General features: G+C 40.3%; 2 protein-coding genes and 1 long non-coding RNA gene across 10 annotated transcripts; 1 reads left to right on the top strand and 2 right to left on the bottom strand.

Moving 5' to 3' along the window:
* The first annotated feature begins 45 nt into the window (after positions 1-45).
* Positions 46-2,192, top strand: LOC125969098 (uncharacterized). The gene is made up of 2 exons (XR_007481441.2): positions 46-993; positions 1,403-2,192. It is a non-coding gene; the product is annotated as an uncharacterized lncRNA (long non-coding RNA).
* A 1,653-nt stretch (positions 2,193-3,845) lies between these two features.
* epn3b (epsin 3b) lies at positions 3,846-11,379 on the bottom strand. 8 transcript variants are annotated; one of them, XM_049720808.2, is made up of 12 exons: positions 11,129-11,378; positions 9,016-9,147; positions 8,755-8,913; positions 8,399-8,482; positions 7,759-8,107; positions 7,517-7,638; positions 7,083-7,214; positions 5,313-5,436; positions 5,091-5,216; positions 4,901-4,996; positions 4,528-4,800; positions 3,846-4,450 (listed from the first exon to the last, which is right to left on the bottom strand). In XM_049720808.2, the coding sequence occupies exons 1-12, from the start codon at positions 11,135-11,137 to the stop codon at positions 4,152-4,154; spliced, it is 1,905 nt and encodes a 634-aa protein (XP_049576765.1). In that variant the 5' UTR covers positions 11,138-11,378; the 3' UTR covers positions 3,846-4,151. The 8 variants fall into 8 exon arrangements, with proteins under 8 accessions (XP_049576765.1, XP_049576766.1, XP_049576767.1 ...); XM_049720809.2 differs by having other exon boundaries at positions 7,517-7,635; XM_049720810.2 differs by having other exon boundaries at positions 7,083-7,169; positions 7,517-7,635; positions 11,129-11,377.
* A 130-nt stretch (positions 11,380-11,509) lies between these two features.
* On the bottom strand, positions 11,510-17,437 carry mycbpap (mycbp associated protein). Its single transcript, XM_049720814.2, has 13 exons — positions 17,308-17,437; positions 17,112-17,230; positions 16,789-16,972; positions 16,576-16,691; positions 16,288-16,438; positions 15,681-15,793; positions 14,778-14,887; positions 14,351-14,447; positions 14,067-14,259; positions 13,755-13,942; positions 13,490-13,600; positions 12,712-12,807; positions 11,510-12,238 (listed from the first exon to the last, which is right to left on the bottom strand). Exons 1-13 carry the CDS (start codon positions 17,399-17,401, stop codon positions 12,128-12,130), a joined length of 1,683 nt encoding a protein of 560 aa, XP_049576771.1. The 5' UTR covers positions 17,402-17,437; the 3' UTR covers positions 11,510-12,127.
* Positions 17,438-17,923: the final 486 nt, after the last annotated feature.

Here is a 17,923-nt window from a genome sequence, read left to right as displayed (position 1 = left end):
TACTTCCGTGTATGAAGGCGGAAGTACACGCCAAAACATGTCAGGTAAATCAACCTAAATAATTTGTCTGTGATAAAACAACCAGTAAAATAAACTATAAGTGAAGGCAAAATGAACGTAGTACAACAAATTGCAATGTGTTAAAGTCAGTTTCAACGTACTGTTAGCAAATCAATAATAATAAAAAATAAAAAAACGTACCAATCTGCTTTCTAAACTGTTATTTTGTTTTTTAGTTATTCAAAAACTAGTCAAATGTGATACTGGGCAAACAGAATTATAACTTTTTACAGTAATACAAGGAAAAAATAAAATTTAAACAAGCTATGTGAAAAATAATAAATAAAAATGATCTAGTTTTTATAGAATGCCGCCCTAAACAAATGTGCTTTTAATTTTTTTAAATGTTGCCTGAGTATGCAACATTTAGCTCAAAAGGTACACCCGGTAGAAGTTGCCAGTCAGTCCAAGGGCACATGTAGACAAACCATCATTCACGCTCGCATTCAGTCCAATGGATGATTTGGAGTCTATAATTAACCTAACAGGTACCACATGTTTTGGTGCTGCAGGAGGAAGCCACATAAGTATGGAGAGAACATGCAAACCCCACGTAGGAAAGCCTGAGCTGAGATTCAAACCCAAACCTCAGAACTGTAAGGCGGATGCTATGGCACACTGCTAACCCAAGAACAACTGAACAAATGTAATCAAAAAAACCCATTTAACACAGCAGCCTGTATATCCTTCCATATTGCTTCTCATGTGTGTTCTTTTAACATTTTACTCCACATCTGCATAGACGCTCAATCCACCCCAATCAGGGCACAACTTAAGACAGGATACAGTTTTGAAGTGAACTTGACTACAGAAGCTCTCTATATACTTCATGTAGTTCATCTCATTAGTCTCTGCACAGACTAATTGTTTCCACATTGATCACACTGACCTTTATCAGCTTTAAACTTGATGGGTCATCTTATTGCAGGCCAGGTGTCACGCCCGTGCCACAGCACGCTCGGCCTGCACTTTGCTCGGCCACACCCCTTTCGTTATCATAATGTCTGTCACCTGCTTCCTATTGTTACCCTGTGTATTTAAGCCCTGCCCGTGTGTTTCTCCCGGTCGGTGTCTACTGTTGTGTCCATTCCTGTTCGTGCCCAGTGTTCCTGTTCGTGTCATCTGGTTTTCCCTCGGTCTGTCTGAAGGCTCACGGTCAGAATTTTAATCTTGTCCAAGGGGACTTCATGTCGGTCAGTCTGTCTGTTTTGCTGGCCGTGAGTCTTCCTCCCGTCTGTGTCGTTCGTTCCCCACCTGCCTCCCTTCCAACTCCTTTTCCCTGCAATAAATCCTGGTTCAAGCTGCATTTGGTCGCCCTGGCTCAACTCATTCCTGACACCAGGAACAACAACTCCGGGGGAGAAAAGACTGAAGCCAAGCTTAGGAAATATAGTGTCATGCTTGAGTGCATGATAAGTGTAATCATGAGAACTTTTGGCTCGTTTGGACTACATCTTGGCCTTCGAATCACAGCAACTCCAGACAAACCATTAGAATTTGGTCCTTGACAAGAAAGGCAAACCAGATGTTTAATTTGAACAAATGGAGATTGACAGAAGCAGGCAGACAGGGAATAAGAGCTACTATGCTAATATATTAAGTAAAATATCATTCATGTATTAGTCTCAAGAGTTCCATTTGGGGTCCTGAACCAATTATAGTCGTGGCACATACCGCTCACTAATCAATGTAGTGTGTAGTAACTTTACAAAAATTCACAATATTTGGCACCAGCGCTTACAAGTCTTTTTGCTCAATCATTCCTTGCCGTCTGTACAGGTCACGCTTTGCATCAAACGAACATGATATAGTACTTTTGTATGCACTTAACCTAGAAATATCTGAAGGTCGAGGCTGCAGCGGTTGAGTTGGAGTTCAGACTGCACCTGATTTTTAAATTTTTTTTATTTAGACAGAACCAGATGTTTGGAAAAGTGAACACGGACTTGTAACTTAATCATAGAAGGTACAGTATCCTTCCGTATTAAGAAGTGTGCAAGACCACATGCAGAGTTATTTAGCAAGATGACATTGGTGAATGAATACTGTATATTTTGAAGGGACATAAAAAGGAACTTGCTACACTAACACTTGATGAAGTCTTAAAAAAATAAAACCTACTGAAAAGTGAAGGTCATGAGGTTGTTTTCAGTATTTCCTGGAACATGGTTTCTTGGTCTCGTTGCCGTGCAGTGATGTATTATTTATGCAATTTACTTTGAAATATCATTTAAAAGCGTGACTGGAGTGAGCTACAAAACACTGAAGCAATTAAACTCACTGTTTTAGAAACGACACTGCGTAATACAGTAATCTCTTGCAATTTAATGTAAAATGCAGAGATGGGGTCCATTGTAACTGGTTGCCAGTCAGTCACGGGACATATGCAGACAATCAAGTATTCACATCTCCAGGCAATTTTAGAGTCTTTGATTAAGCTAGGAAACATTTTCTTAGAATGAGGGAGGAAGCTGGAGGACCTGAAAAAAAAAACATGCAAGAAAGAGGAGAACTTACAAACCCTACACAGGAAGGAGAGAACCAGATATGAAACTCATGTTCATGTTTGCATGTTTAATTTTAAGGCAACTTCTAGTTTTACTTGCATCGTTTCCAGATAGATACAACCAAATTCAGCAGATATTCAGATATAGATTCAGTGTTCGACATGCTATGATCAAAATAATTGAGGGCTTTACTGTATGTTTACTCTGTGGCTTCATTGGCACACTGATAAAACCCACTACAGGGAAGGTCCACCTTGATCATGAGCAGCACAGGCTTGGAATCTGTAGATGGGATCAGTTCTGCCATCTAACGGACACTTGGTGCATAGCAAGTTGAGAGTCAAGAACTCCGGCTGCTATCAAGTATTGTGTCCACAATAAGGCAATTGTTATTATCATGGGCACCGAGGAAGCATCAAGATAGCAGATCTATAAAACCGAGCAAAACTAAATTTATTATTAAATTTCAGTGCTTTTTTTGTCATAACATCCATATGTTAGTGCCAAGGTATTTTTAATGTGGGTTTTATTTTATTATGCTACCAACACGTTTGTCCATGTGTAAACATGTACTAAAACAAAAACGAGTATGGTTCTAGAAGTATTTGGACAGTGTCAGACTTTTTATTTATTTGTGCATCTCACTAAATTATGAGGAACACCTAATTTATTTCAGTATTTAATTCAAAAGTGAAACTCATATTCAATCACTACACAGTGAAATATTTCCTGATTTATGTTGTCATTTTTAAATAAGCATTCCAGCATTTTATTTGGTGTTCTAATATACGATATTTGTAACAAATTTCTGTCCTCATATGTATTGAGTCAGCCCATCTTCAGCCCAGGAGGGAAATAAATCTTGCGTTACGTCAAACTGAAGATATTTTCTACATCCTTCTGACTGCACGGCACAAATATTGTGCAGCCCAGTACATCATCCTCAAGAGATCTTCTTGCGGTTCCTTTAACTGTAAATATACTTTGCGAGATCGATCTCCTGTCTGCACCCCAGAAAGTCCTTCCTCATATAGGTAGACCGCGTGCACACCTCTCTCTGTGATGCATGCCTCCCTCTGCTGAATTTAATGCATTAATAAAGGGAGTTTTTCGGATTGGCTGGGAGTCACCTGCTTCCCTCGCAGCAGTGCACAGTAGCACAAAGCCTATTCTGTTTGTGTGATCAAGCATAATACAAAAAAAAAAAAAAAAAAAATTCCACCTGTGTGCAGTTAGACAGCGCTTTGTGCTAGCAATGAAAATACAGAGCCCAACCTGTCAAATTAGTGAACAATTTATCAATGGACAGTTTTGCTATTGTAACCATAGCATTCTTAATGCTGCAATAAGCATTTTGATGAATGTGAACATTAGATGGACAGGAACAGAAGTGCACTGTAATATACTAGATTTGAAGATACCTCGACAAAAACGTTCCTGCAATATCATGAGGCTTGCTGAATTTCCAGTCGATGTTTGATCTATTTCATGTGTGCACACAGACAGACATTTAATAAGATCTTGACTCTGGTTCAGGCTCAAGTTATAGTCCAGAGTGTGCAAATGGCAAAAGCAAATGAAGTCTCAGAGGAACGGGTTGTGCCTCTGTGTCTGTGCTTGGGATTGAATGTTAGCCATGGGCTGCGAAGGGAGGGGGAGCATTGGTTGGAGAAGGTTGGAGGGAAGGTCCATAAGTCTGGCGGGAGGCTGGGTCTGCGAAGAGGGAAGGGTTGACCCTCTGTGAAGGAGAGGTAGTGGAAGTGACGGACTGTAGGACAGCATGTGCGGGGGCAGCGGTGATGTCGAGGATGGGCGCATTTGGTTGAGGGTAAGGCGAGGCTGGTCACAGTGGAAGGGGTTGGTAGGAGATGGACTGCTCAGACCTGCGGGTGGGGGCATTTCACTGGTTAGAAATCTAAAACTTCGATTCTGTTCTCATAAGTTCACTCGAAGCTATTACCTGAGAGGAAGGGGTTGTTGTGCGCCTTGCTTGGCGGAGTTGGGGGTATCAGTGTGTCCAAATTGACCAATGAGGCCCCCGTAGGTCCAAGAAAGGCTTCAGGGGTCTGACACATACGTGGCGTAGTGCTTACAGGCGGCGCGAGTCGAGACGGATCCAACATCTCTGGACTGTCAGAGTCCCGACCATTTAGCAGAGGTTTCACCGGAGCTTCATTTCTGAATGGATCATCTGCTCCACAGAACATGTCTTCAGTCTCACGTCCTTCAGAATCTGCACAGAGATTAGTCATTGTGGAATTGCAATAGAGAGTAAATACTACACTTGATGAATTTGTATACGACACAAACTGTACATTTGTGACTTGTTTTACCTGTTTGACTCTCTGGCTGAGGAGGAGACAATTGAGGAACATCCTGCTGAGGCTTCTCCGTTTCATGTGGACTCTCCATATATGTCCCATTACTCTCTGCATGAACCATGTTTCATTGATGAAATACACTTTGATAGTAGAACAAATAAAAAGAAGGTTAAGCAAACGAGCCAGTGATTCTGGAAATTACCGCGCTCGTTTGAGCTTTCCCACGTGTGTTTGACTGGAGGGTTGCAAGTGGGCGCCGCCTCCCATGGCTCTCTGCACGAGTCGGCCCAAGGGGCCCATGGATTAGCAGCGTTCGAGGATGGGACGGCTGTGACGATGGAGAAAGCAAGCTTCGTGTGTAGTGATGTTTGAAACATGATCCCTTTTCTCTCTCACTGTTGTGTGAACATGACAGGACACTCACCTACAGAATCCCAAGGGTCAGAAGTGATGTTACAGGAAGGCCGGGCAGCGTCCCAGGGGTCACCAGGCGGAGGTGGCCTTTCAGAGGATGCACCAAAGACGTCTACAAGGTCCAGCATTGTCGACTATAGAAGAAATAAAATGGTATGAATATATAATATAATCAAATATATTTTTATAGACTTGTGCACAATGTTTGATGATTTGTAGTTTCTGTGCAAGCCTAAAATGCTTTTAATTCATGAAGAGAACATATGCAAAATGTAGTTACTGCAATTCTGCATGTTGGTTTGCTTTTAGTGCAGCGATAAACACAGTACAAAATGAGAATTGATCAACAAACAATATTTTAAAAAACGTCCGAGTCATGCTGATTTCATAATTTATGATTCATTATATGCTTCAATAGCAATAAATTGTGAAGTTGAATTTGATCCCGATAACAATTTTACATAACAAGCTGCATGATCAGGTCAGATGACAATGAGGCTTTTTGAGAAACAAATATTGGACTCTATTAAAGACCATAACAAAGTTAAGATGACAAACTGGGAGAAGTAGGATCGTCTTCATCATCTCATCAAATATTCATAATGATAATAAATTATTTATTATAAATATAAATATTTTTTATTTGTTGTATATAGTGCTGACTCTAGCCTACTGGCTGGTTTAGAGTCAATAAATGGAATGACATTTGAGATGTATAACCCTTCAATACTCAAATCCTGCATTCAAATCAAATACATTCATTCATCCATTTTCTATCCCCCTTATCCTGTTCAGGGAAGAGCTGAAGTCCTCTGCTGACTTTGGTGGAAAAGGTAGACTACGCCCTGGACTGGTCATCAATGTGCTCATATAAAGACGTAAGGACAACCGCACTTGTATTTGAATTGGAATCCAACTGCAATTAAAACTTTCTATTGTAGAGCAGTCAAATAGAAAGGCATGCATCTGCAGTGAGGAGGCAGATGAGCACATAAGGTGACTTTGTTGCTGGAAGCCCCAACGATTGATTGTTTATCAAGGGAAAATTGGGCATTCCCTCATGAAGAGACAGCGTAATGATGTTTGCAGCAGTACAAGCCGAGGGACAAAGGAGCGACGCATTCCTCACTTACTTCATTAAGAGACTTGGAAAGTGCTGTGTTAAAACAAACACCTCTACTGCACTGCAGTTTCCCCAACAGAGTGTTTTAAGTCATGTGGCAACACTAAGCTTCAAACCTGTGTGGGTGTTTCCTAATGCAGTGAATCAAACACACCTTCATTTATTCACCATATTCTTCCTGGCACTTTGAAACAAAAGAATCAATTATGGTAATGTAAAGTGGTATTAAAATGCAAGATGGGTTAGTCTTGCAATTTCAGAATAATGGCTATCATAAGTAGATTAATGTACAGTATTTATGTACATGCATGTGAATGACAGAAGGACGGATATAAACTGTTGTATACATCAGTAAGCAACTTTAATTGGCCTGCCAACCAACCGGCCAATGACAATAGGGGCTTCTGTGCAACCAGATAAGGAGATCGTGTTGCGGGTAATGTCACGTTGTCCTCAAGGTTAGACAAGACAAACGTGTTATCATTCAGCTGCACCTCTTTCACCTCTCCCACCTTTCACTCTCATTATGCTGATGTATGTCTTTTTGCTTCGTATCACTCTCTACCACCCAAGTCCACACAAGTGAACAAATATGCTAGCGCACAATCATAGATATACGCCCACACGAAAAGCATGCACAAATGTTTTCTTACTCACCTCCTGTGTCCCTGACTGGCTCGCTCTCCTGCTCTCAATCACGACCTTCTGCAGGACAGACACGTCTCCGTGGCGACAGCGCCGCTCCTGCAGGGTTGGCATCTTTGACATCATCAGTGAGCACATCAGATTCTTTGTGAAAGATACATGAAGTTAACTCTGTAATTATTTTTGCTGATATCACGTAGGTTGATTTTGAATCACAATGGTAGCTTAGAGATTTTTTTATTTTTTGTAGTAAAATGTATGTATGTTACCGAGATTCTGTTAGGGAGAGGAACAGATTAATGCAATACAGTACAATATTTTTTTAAAGTATATAAAATTGGTTGACAAAGATAAAGTGTGGTCCATTTGGAAAAAAATGTATAGCATAACTGAACTGATCAATGATAGCTAATGCACCATCTGGAGTAGGTGTACTGTTGTTGTACCTTCTGATTCTCTTCTCTGCTCATGGCTAAAGCCAGCTGGAGCTGAAGCTCTTCTTCCCCAGTGGTTTGTGGTCGAGCCTGTTCCAGCTCAGAGGCATCTTGAGGAGATGAAGTTGAGGCTGCTGAGGGACAATAAGGAGGGTGCCATGGTGATATGTATGGGTTTGTGTGTTGGTGTAAGGCCAAAGCAAATAGGTGTGTGTGCAATAGCAGAAGCTCTGGGACAGCAAAGTGATGCTGACCTATTGTCGTAAAAACCCCAACGCAGTGTAATGAATCGACTGAACGCTCACAGTTGAAGGAGGATGGAGAACCTCTGGAGCGGCTTAACTCTTCCCCATAGAGTGCCGCCATGCTGGGCTGGCTAGTCCGCCTGCCCGGGTGATAGGATGAGGGTATTCCTCCATACATGGCCCCTCCGCCACTACCAGCTCCACCGGCCATTCGCTCTTTGGTCTTCAGAGCTTGAGTTCTCTCTTGACGAAGACGGTCTTCATCCCGGAGAAGACACACCAGTTGGCGCGATTTTTCTCGGACGTTGGCCCCTTGGTCTCTGCCATCACGGTCAACATATTGAAAATCACGAAGCGTCTGAACCAAGAAAAAGACAATCCTCTGGTTTATTTGTACATGGTTACAGTAGATGGATTTTCAATGGGTTCATGATATCGCCATAATTGGGGTCCTACTTAAACAAATTCAGTGATGATTTAAAACTGTAAGGCACGATTGTAAAAACAATCAAAAAATAAATACTTAGAAACATTCTTAGAAATAACTTTTCATATGTATTAATGCTGTCATTAACTTTTTGCAGGTTGTTTTAAATTGTTAACATACAGTACAGTCTGCGTTAGTATTTCTGTAGTTGCTGTGCCGTACCTGAATAGTGAATGCATTCTCTCGACACTGTTGAGCCACTCTCTCGGATCCCGTCTTAAGTAGGTAGTCCAATAGAGTCAGGGACTGAAGTCAAAATACACACTGCTCAATGTCATTACACCTTCACGAGACTGATATTGAAGCAAAACACAAGCTTGGAGCTCACTTACTCCTTACACTGAGAAAAATGATCCGATATGAGGGCTAAATCAAAAACCTAGCTTTTATATAGATAGCCACACTCAGTTTTGAGGAGTGTAGTGTTTGCCTGCCCCCGTGTTGCTTGGTGGGCGACCAAAATATGAGCAGCACCTATCCGTAAAGTGTAACACATGCAAGTTAGCTGTGTCTTTCACCTTGTAGACGTGTCTCCAGTTCTTGCCACTGTCATTGAGGCGCTTCCACACCATGCCCATGACTTCAGCAAAAGCCACCACATTAAAGGTCAAATCGGCAATCTCTGACATGAGAGACGATGGCGGCCCCCATGGATCATTAGAGGTTGCCTCACGAACCTACAGACAAGACAAGAACAATGACTAGCACTTTGCTCCGAAGCATAACATTCACTTTTTTTATTCATCCTCCATCACTGACACACAAAGACCACACAGTACCTTAATCTCCGCTTCGGAATAGTTGTGAACTATGTTCTTCACCTGCCTACGCAGGGCTGAGGTTGTCATGTTGACAGGTGATGGAGGAGTCAGAGTGATCGTAAGTGAAGAGCAGGCCTTCAACAGGTGAAGCTGAAAAAGAGAAAAGGGACTGAAGAAGCAACTAGAGCAAATGAATGCTCCTCCTTTATCAGGAGACCTGGTGTAGGATTTTTCTTTGGATTATATTCAGTCAAATATAGATTTCAGGTCAGATTTTTTTATTTGTTTTTACACAGCATCCCCACGTATGTGGAATTGGACAGGTTATTCTCAAAAAGCAATGGGAACAATAATTGATGGTAGTAGTAGGTGAATGAGTGGATCACATATGGTGCACACTCAGGAGGAAGTAGGTCAGAAGCACTGGCAATCAGGTGTCTGATGAAGCTTCTTCATAGCTTAGTTTATTGAGGTCAGTGCACAGCATATTTTTTTTCTCTACGAAAATGATGAAGGCAGGAACAAGGGACCTGATTATGAGGGGCTCCTGTGAAAAGAATGTGAGTCTACTTATCCTCCTGAACCTAACTAAGTCAGTCCTCTTTTGGAGGGCAGTTTTAGTGGTCTCATTGTTTATACATAAACGGAAAGCACTGAAGGGCACGGCTCCCGCAAGGATCAACTTTCTGCTAAATACGCCTTGGCATCACTGACAGTGCTTAATAGGCATTGCAGTTAGCACTTTGTAGACTTGATGCACAACAATTAAGATCAGTTTTGATTATATTGTATTTATTTTACATGTACTATTCAAGATTGGACATAGGAGGTCATGACAGTCGTCAAAACTGCTCACTCAATAGTGCTGACATGATGAGTGACAAAGTTGAGCACTGTTTGGGTTTTGCAGCAGTCACAACACCAACTAAGTTAGATTAGATACCTTGGTCAAGGTTACCTTAAATGCCTGTTGAGAAACCTGGAGCATTCTCATCCGACTCATTTACCATTGGGTTTCCCCCAAATAACAGAATTTTGTTCCTCTTGGGAAGATGGACTCCCTTAAAAACATCTTGGCTTGCTATAACATCAACAAAACTAGCATTATTCTTCCATCCACACTTATCCTGTTCCTGCAGAAACTGGAGCCTATTCCACTTGGGTTTATGCAAAAGGTACACTACATCCTCCTTTGGTCACCAGTTAATCACATTGTCACATTCACCCAGGGTGACACAAATGCTCACATGCTTGTAACAATGCTTGTATTGAAACTGAATTGCATCATAGAGTATGTGATGATCATGATGTTTATTGTTTTGCCTTCTCATAGGGTAAGTAAATTGTTATAAATAGCAATGAGTATGATGCAGTGCAGTTTAACATCACTGCAGAATACAAAACAATTAATCTATCCTTGACATGTTCAATATTGCTTGTCTTTATTTTGAGGTCACAGGTAACAGGTGTCTTTCCCAGTTGACTTTGGGCAAGAAGTGGGGTACCATGGACAGTTCACCAGCCAATTGGATAGTCAATTATCCTTTCTGTTGAAGTTGCCACTGCTTGATGGTGGATACTATGTAGCTTATATTCAAGATTCAAGAGTTTTATTCCAGCCTGTATACCTGACAATGCCTGAAGTTTGGGAAAGGCTGATCTACATGAAAAATAGTCATGGCAAGCTCAACCAAAACTATTATTGTCTTCATGGTAGCATCTGTTTTTTTCTTTCTTCTTAGTCTTCCAGTGACCTTTACATGTGACTGTACAAACATCCTTGCCACAGCCCATTTCGCATGATGAAGTCCATGAAGGAACTGATGCCTACGTCACCACGTTGCACAGCGAGCCGCGTGTATAAAGCAGAAGCTCTTTACTGCATATTTCAGGTGGCGACTGCCGAGGGCGTCCATAGTAGGTCTTCATCATGCGTGAGCACGCTCAGGGCGCCCCCTCACCACCACCACCACCTCCTCACGTACATAACACACGCCCCCTCATACAAACAGCTTTACTTCCAATGTTAGTGACTATGCGTAACGTAATATGTAAATAAATACAATTCACGTATGCTATTCGCAAATAAATGAACCCGATAGCACAAATCAATCAATCTCATTCCGGTTACCTTTCCCATTGCTCATTCCCTCGCCGCACTGCCTCTCCCCCTTGCAGGTCCAAGATGATGTCCTCCCTTGCCTCGTGACCACAGTGAAACACGCAGCGTTGATAACAAATGCCGACCCAGGTGAAGACCCCCCCGGACTGTCTAAATCCCGGTTTTGGTGCGTGGAAGCCGGGCGGGGAGTCAATAGTAAAATCCGCATAGGAAGCTCACCCACTGCCTTTCCCCACCTCACTCACCGACACACACCAATACCACACACGCGTGGAGTAAGGGGAGTGCGAAGGGGGCGTCTGTTTTACTTTGTGCAGAGTCAGCGCTGCACCGGCCCACAGTCGTGACTGTTGCGAGGATGAATGAGTCAGGATTCACCAGGATCATCACTGGGAGAACTGAAAGATTTATTAATACACTTCATGATCATGATGCTTTAAATAGGAGCACGGTCCGGCCCATATTTGAGCCTTCACAATTTAAAGAGAAATTGCAGTCCTGCAGTGTTTAAACCACAGGTGTCAAACTCAAGGCCCGGGGGCCAGATACGGCCCGCCACATCATTTTATGTGGCCCGCGAAGACAAATTGTACAGCGAATTTGTGTGTCATTACTAGAATTGCAAATTGTCTTCACTTTTGATAATATATTTTTTTTAAATATTTGACCGGTTTTACTCATCTGATTTGAAAACAATTTATTTGTCAGTTTGTTTTGTGGCTTTTACTGTATATAATATGAGGTGCTCATACATTTATTTGGGTTGACAGTCATAATGGCCTTCCGAAAGAAGCTATGACTACAATGCGGCCCGCCAAAAAAAAAAAGAGTTTGACACCCCTGGTTTAAACAAATGGATAAATATATCAGATGATGCACCAAGACATTGAAATTCCCAAAATGATGTTGGCCCTATATTTTTATGTAACAAAAGTTGAACAGAGATATGACTGTAGTCCAGTATACTTTTATCATTCTATTTCTGATGCACCCAAATCATTCATTCCATCATTCAATTGTGTTGTCTTGCGTGTCATCACAGTTTGCATCTGGCTCATCATCATTGAGCTTGTCCATCGAAGCACGCCAAGAGTCCGTTTCATCGTCCAGAGGATCAGCCTGTCAAAAAAATAATTATATTCATGACGACTAACTGAATAGTGAACTGTTTCTAACTAGAGATCTTGAGTGACTTCCATCCATCCATTTTCTACCGCTTAAGTAAATTTGGGAGATTGGAAACAGTGTTGTTTGAGGCAGTTTAAAGCAAAATGCTTTTGACCAATGCAGCTCCAAATCTTTAGTTTTCTGTTACCATAGTTCCCCTGAGAGTAGTAGGTTGTAGCTTACCTGTGACTCATCTGTTAGAAAGAGGGGGAAAAAAAACACTGAATATAAAATTGCTGGCATTGGGCTAAAACCTCCTGTGTGAAAATTTGCTCAATTTCACAATTTATTTGCAAAACTATACTATTGGTCAGTCTAAGTTTGTGTTATTTTCTCAAATGGTTTAATGGGCAAAGAAAGCACAGCAAACATAAAGAGGATATAAATATGTCTTATTAAAGGACATTATCACATAATGTTTCTACCTGTCTGGATGTATCAGAGATGTCCCAGATGTGTTCTGGATTCATTTCTTGCAGAAGCTTATTTAGGTCCTCCTCTGATTGATCAATATACTGCAACTAAATAGAAAGAAGGATAAAATGTTGGACTAAAATTCACCAAAACAACCTGTCTGAATCAGGATGTCGCGATGATGCAAGAATCAAATGCAAGCTTGACTGGATAAAGGGTCATGAATTCACTAGATCTAAACAAATAAACAAACAAACAAACAAACAAACAAACAAATAAATAAATAAATAAATAAATAAATAAATAAATAAATAAATAAATAATATTTTTATAAATAAGTAATAGTAGTAATAGCAGCTGCATTGATGGAAACATAAAAATGGGTTCGCCGTAAAGTTTAGTTAAGGCTGGTTTCAGTCATTCATTTTAGTGGTAGGTGATCTTTAGTTATAAAAGAGACACATATTTTGCCTAGAGTAAGGTGGAGTGCACACTTTTGCGTCAATTATGTACTCACGGACAAAACCACACAAAATAACGTCATATTATCATATTATCATCATTCAAATGACACTTTTCATGATGGATCTCTCTGTAATTGGGTCATTTAAGACTCTTGGCTAGGTCCTATTTTAAACAATTTAATCAACTTCTCAATCAACCCAGTTAGGTAACATGGCAACATAACTATTTTTATAGTGTAGGGACATGAGTGAGAAGTTCAAGATCATCAGATAGCTATGCACTAATAAATTAGATGAAGAGGTGATTTTTTTTTTTTTTTTATACCGTGTATGGCTCTGCAGGAGAGGTGGACCTTTCTGGAGTCTGAATTCCCCGCAGTAGCTCATACACAATCCTCCGGCAAATTTCCAGTCGAGCTGTCTCTTCCAGCTTCGTCTGTAGACACACCACCAACAACAATAACAACTGTTTTTTTTCTGCATTCCACTCCTTCTCAGACAAATTAAACTCGTATCTCAAGGCGCCACTGTATTGAGTATACCAGAAAGTAAAATAATGTACTTAGTTCCCCTGACAGTGTGGATCATACCTCTATGTATTGTCTCTGACTTGCTGTTCTGTCCTGCAAAAGTGAAACCCCCTTCAGTGTGACCTGAATTGAGGCTCCTTGTAGCAGCAAAGGGTGGGTTTTGAGTTGCCACTGCTCAGTTAAAATGCCTGGCCTTGAGGACTTGAATATGAACTCCACTTGAAAGGTCTCACCTGGAAGGATGACCCCTAAATGGAAGAGAAGAATGATGGAAAGTTAAGCAATTTGAATCTTGCTTTGACGTCAAGACAAAACTCTCAAAGATACATTTCTGTAACCGTGTAGTGTCCATCAAACAAGTGATGATATGACCTGAGGAGGTGTCGAAGTAGAAATGTGGGCGGCTTGAATGTGACTGCAGTTTTGAGAAGTTCTGCTGCCGAGGAAGCTGCTGCCAGCTGAAGAGGAGGGCTGTGCAGCCCACATTTGATATCTCTAGTTGAGACGCAACTCGTTCCCCGACAGGAGCCTCAAATACTACTGTCGTGCTGATTCCTACCGTTCCCTGGTCAACACATATAGGATTTGATAAAAGTAGGAGACATTCGACAGAACTACCAATATACTCACAATAGTAGAAGAAAGCCATTCTTTACCTGCAAACTGGAAGTGTTTCCGGTCCAGTTTGCACGCCGACCAGCGAACATCATGGCAGGAATGTGGAGAGTATCAGACTGATCTTCCAGTGACTTACTGGAAGAAAATAAAACAAAAAATACAAATGCTGATAATCAGATTTTTGAGGATGGTAGTCATTATTATTATTATTATTATTACCAAATATTTGGTATTGGCACATAAAGTGAAGAGAGCTACAAATTATATGAAATCCATATTCAGCATGGTGGTAAATTACATATCACATTGGAAATTCAACAAAAATAATATCTTTAAAATTAGCTTCTAAATCATTTTAATTACATATTGATTTGTTATATTGAACGTAAGCCAACAATTTTCCCACAATTCGAGCGATGTTTGGACATCAGGATTGTTTCGCAGTTGATGACACACATTACTCACATGTTCTCATTTTTTATCTCGGAATCGTTCTCTTCTTCTTCCAATAGTACATCGTGGGAGTCTTTAACAACAGGTACGCTGGAACCAATTACCTCCAGTTTACTGAGATCCTAAAATTAAAATGGCACATTCAGATTATTTAAATGATTACACTCTACCTTCTAAGCATGCCTTTTGTATAAAGTATGGGCATTTTTTGACTCAGAATTCTCCCTATTTTTAATCTCAGGTCTAATTACGGATTCAATAATTTTTCATCTTTTACCACACATGAAGTTGTGGTCTCACCATGTTGCAATCATTTCTGGTGTTTCAGAAGATTCTCATAGCTCAATAGAACACGTTGATATAATTGCTTATGTCAACAGCACAAATAATTGAAAAGGGTGGAATATGAATAAATGAGTCCATAATGCGCATCTGGTACGTTCGCGTAATTGGGAACTGGTTGCCCCTGCTGATATCATAATTATAATGCAGAACATTGATGTTCTGATACCTCAGCTGGGGACCGGCTAATGTGGCCAATCAACAAATCTTTTTGATAATTTGGACATTCCCTTCTGTCTCAGCCAAACTAATTAAGTTGCACAAAAGTACTGCATGGGCACACTTGGACATCCGTAACACATAGAAAAGGAATTTCACTGCATATGTAAGAACTTGAATATTTTTGTGTCAATTCTGTGGTTGATTTTTTTTAAATGAAATATGCAAACACTGAAATTTCTTGGAGACTTTAGTAGCATCACTTTAAATGTTAAACATTTCAAGTTGGCATTATGTACATATAAAGTAAAACACCAAATCAGAAGAGAAGATTGCATTGATATATTAAGGTGAACCAGACTGACATATAGAAAACGCATTTGGGGATGAAATGCATAGATTAATTTGCATTACCTTCTTGTTGAGTTCCAAGCCCTGCAGGACTTCTTGAAGTGCACGTTGATGCATGTCCTTATTTGGGTCCACAATCTGAGAGGCTGGATACAGCAACTCAGCACAAGTGATTCCTAAGCATTGCCCAGAAGGATAAAAAAATTAAATAAATAAATCAAAAATAAAATAAAATTAAATAAATAAATAAATAAATAAATAAATAAATAAATAAATAAATAAATAAATAAATAAATAAATAAATAAACAAGGCTTTGGCCGAGTGTATTACTGCTCAGCCACTACATTATGTCAGCCATTGGGAATGGAAGGTAGCAGGTCCAAGACTCACTATTGTATAATTGCAATGCCAAATGCAGGTTTATAACACAGTTGCTCAAAAATAACAGTAATCACCAGACTCATTATTATGGTTCTGTTATGGTTAATAAATCGGTATCTAGAAGCTCCTTAACTGAAATATTTTTTATACTGCAATGTTCAGCTACCCCCGTTAGGTGTCGCTAAACTCGTCGCAGTATGTCACTCGCATTGCTTGGATCTGTTTTTATGCAGTGTGTGCATGTGTGTGTGTTTGTGTGTGTGTGACTCTGTGTGTGAGATACTTTACCAGATTCCTGCAGTATGCTGTGTGGTTGTCCAATAATCGTGACAGGCTTCCGAATGCCTCGTTCCGTCTGTGTCAGAGTGGCTCTGATGCCACTTAATTCATTTCCATACCGTTGGGGGAAACTCCAAAATTCACTTCCCACACGGTCCCCCTATATGGCATTGAAGCAAAAATACACGAGGTTGAAGATCCTATCAAGACAGTCAAAATAAATCTCTATATTTTATTATTTGGCAAGTGACGTTAAACAGATCCAGATTACAAAACAGATAAAAAATTGGGCCATACATATCCTGACTGGACGAGTGGCAAGACTCGACGTAGAAGTTCTCTTTGCTGCTCTAGTTCTTTGAAAGGGTAATCTCGGTTCATCAGTAAATTTTCTACTGGTCTGTGGAGGCGTCCTGGAGACAGACGGGATTGTCAAAATAAATAAAAAAAACACCACGAGTTCACCAAACGCTTTGACAGGAAATATATTTATATTTATAATCAGCTCACCAGATAAATTGTTCTGTTGTCGTTTGCGCTGCCTAATGTATTCATCCCAATTCTGCAGGGCATTAGCTTGGATGTTTCTTTGGCCTGAAGGAACATCTTGCTGGTTGTGTACTCCCTCAGGAGGATGCATCCTCAGAACCTGGGATGGAGGGTCTCTTCTAGAATTGGGTATTTTTTTAACCAACTGGAAGAGGTTTAACATGGATACAAAGATTGAAAAAAACAATAATTTGAATAATTTTAGAACAGTTCATGCAAGGACGTGCAAAGATATATTTATAAATGTAATATGTATAAATGTAAAAGTAACATTTAGAATTCACCTCTGTCTCTCCTCTCATCTCCAGGTACTTTCGAAAGCCATCCAAAGTACCCAGGATGCTATGAGGAAGAAGCATCCCACTGTCATCGTACTGAAGGCCTTCAGACGCTGAAGACATGCCTTTTGCAGAATAGACACATTTTCTCCATAAGTACAACATCCGTGCTGAGAATTGTGCCATTGTGAACACAACACACCTAAATGCATCAAAGATTGAGATGCAAGGTGCCGAGTCAGTGGATGAGTGTTTTTGCTCGCATCTGCTGCCTGATTTTTGAACGCATGAGCCATAGGCTTGTTGTCTGTTGTTTGTGGCTTGCTGTTTTATGAATCTGCAACGGAAAATCAAAAACAGTAGTCAGCTGGAATCGATCATCAAAATCTCACAAACCACAATTTTTGGCAAACGTTTAGTAGCACTTTATCTTTGTGTAGTTCTACCCATTCCTCTATGTAGCACCACACAAAAAATATTTGAAAATTGTGATAACATCACTACTATGTACAAAGATGCTTTATAGAGTTCACGACTTCATGCAATAGTTTAGACTGGCAAGATCTGCCACATCCAAGATGGTAAATACACTGATGTATCCCAGCAACGTTCCAAAGTGATCAATGACACATGTACGGATACTCAACATATTGCAGGATTCGTTACTGTGCAGGAAAGATATTTGGATTGCGTCATTATTACGCTGATCGTTTCAATGACGTCTTTATGCATTGGATATAACTATTCACGGGGATATACGTTCTAAAACAAAATAGAAAAAAAAAACATCACCCATACAAACAATTCGCAAACAAGCA

Source organism: Syngnathus scovelli, chromosome 5 (genome assembly GCF_024217435.2).
Source record: "Syngnathus scovelli strain Florida chromosome 5, RoL_Ssco_1.2, whole genome shotgun sequence".
Classification (NCBI taxonomy): Eukaryota; Metazoa; Chordata; class Actinopteri; order Syngnathiformes; family Syngnathidae; genus Syngnathus; species Syngnathus scovelli.
This window is presented reverse-complemented; position numbering and strand designations above follow the sequence as displayed.

Bases quoted from the DNA above. Each gene is read 5' to 3' on its own strand.
- epn3b (XM_049720805.2), bottom strand. The intron at 5,437-7,082 runs GTGAGTAAGAAA...TTTCTTCTATAG, and splicing joins GCCAGTCAGGGACACAGGAG to TCGACAATGCTGGACCTTGT. The intron at 4,997-5,090 runs GTAATTTCCAGA...TGGTTCATGCAG, and splicing joins GGAAAGCTCAAACGAGCGCG to AGAGTAATGGGACATATATG.
- mycbpap (XM_049720814.2), bottom strand. From the start codon at position 17,401: ATGGCTCATGCGTTCAAAAATCAGGCAGCAGATGCGAGCAAAAACACT. The intron at 17,231-17,307 runs GTGTGTTGTGTT...ATTCTGCAAAAG, and splicing joins TCAATCTTTGATGCATTTAG to GCATGTCTTCAGCGTCTGAA. The intron at 13,943-14,066 runs GTCATATCATCA...TCTTCCATTTAG, and splicing joins CTACTTCGACACCTCCTCAG to GGGTCATCCTTCCAGGTGAG.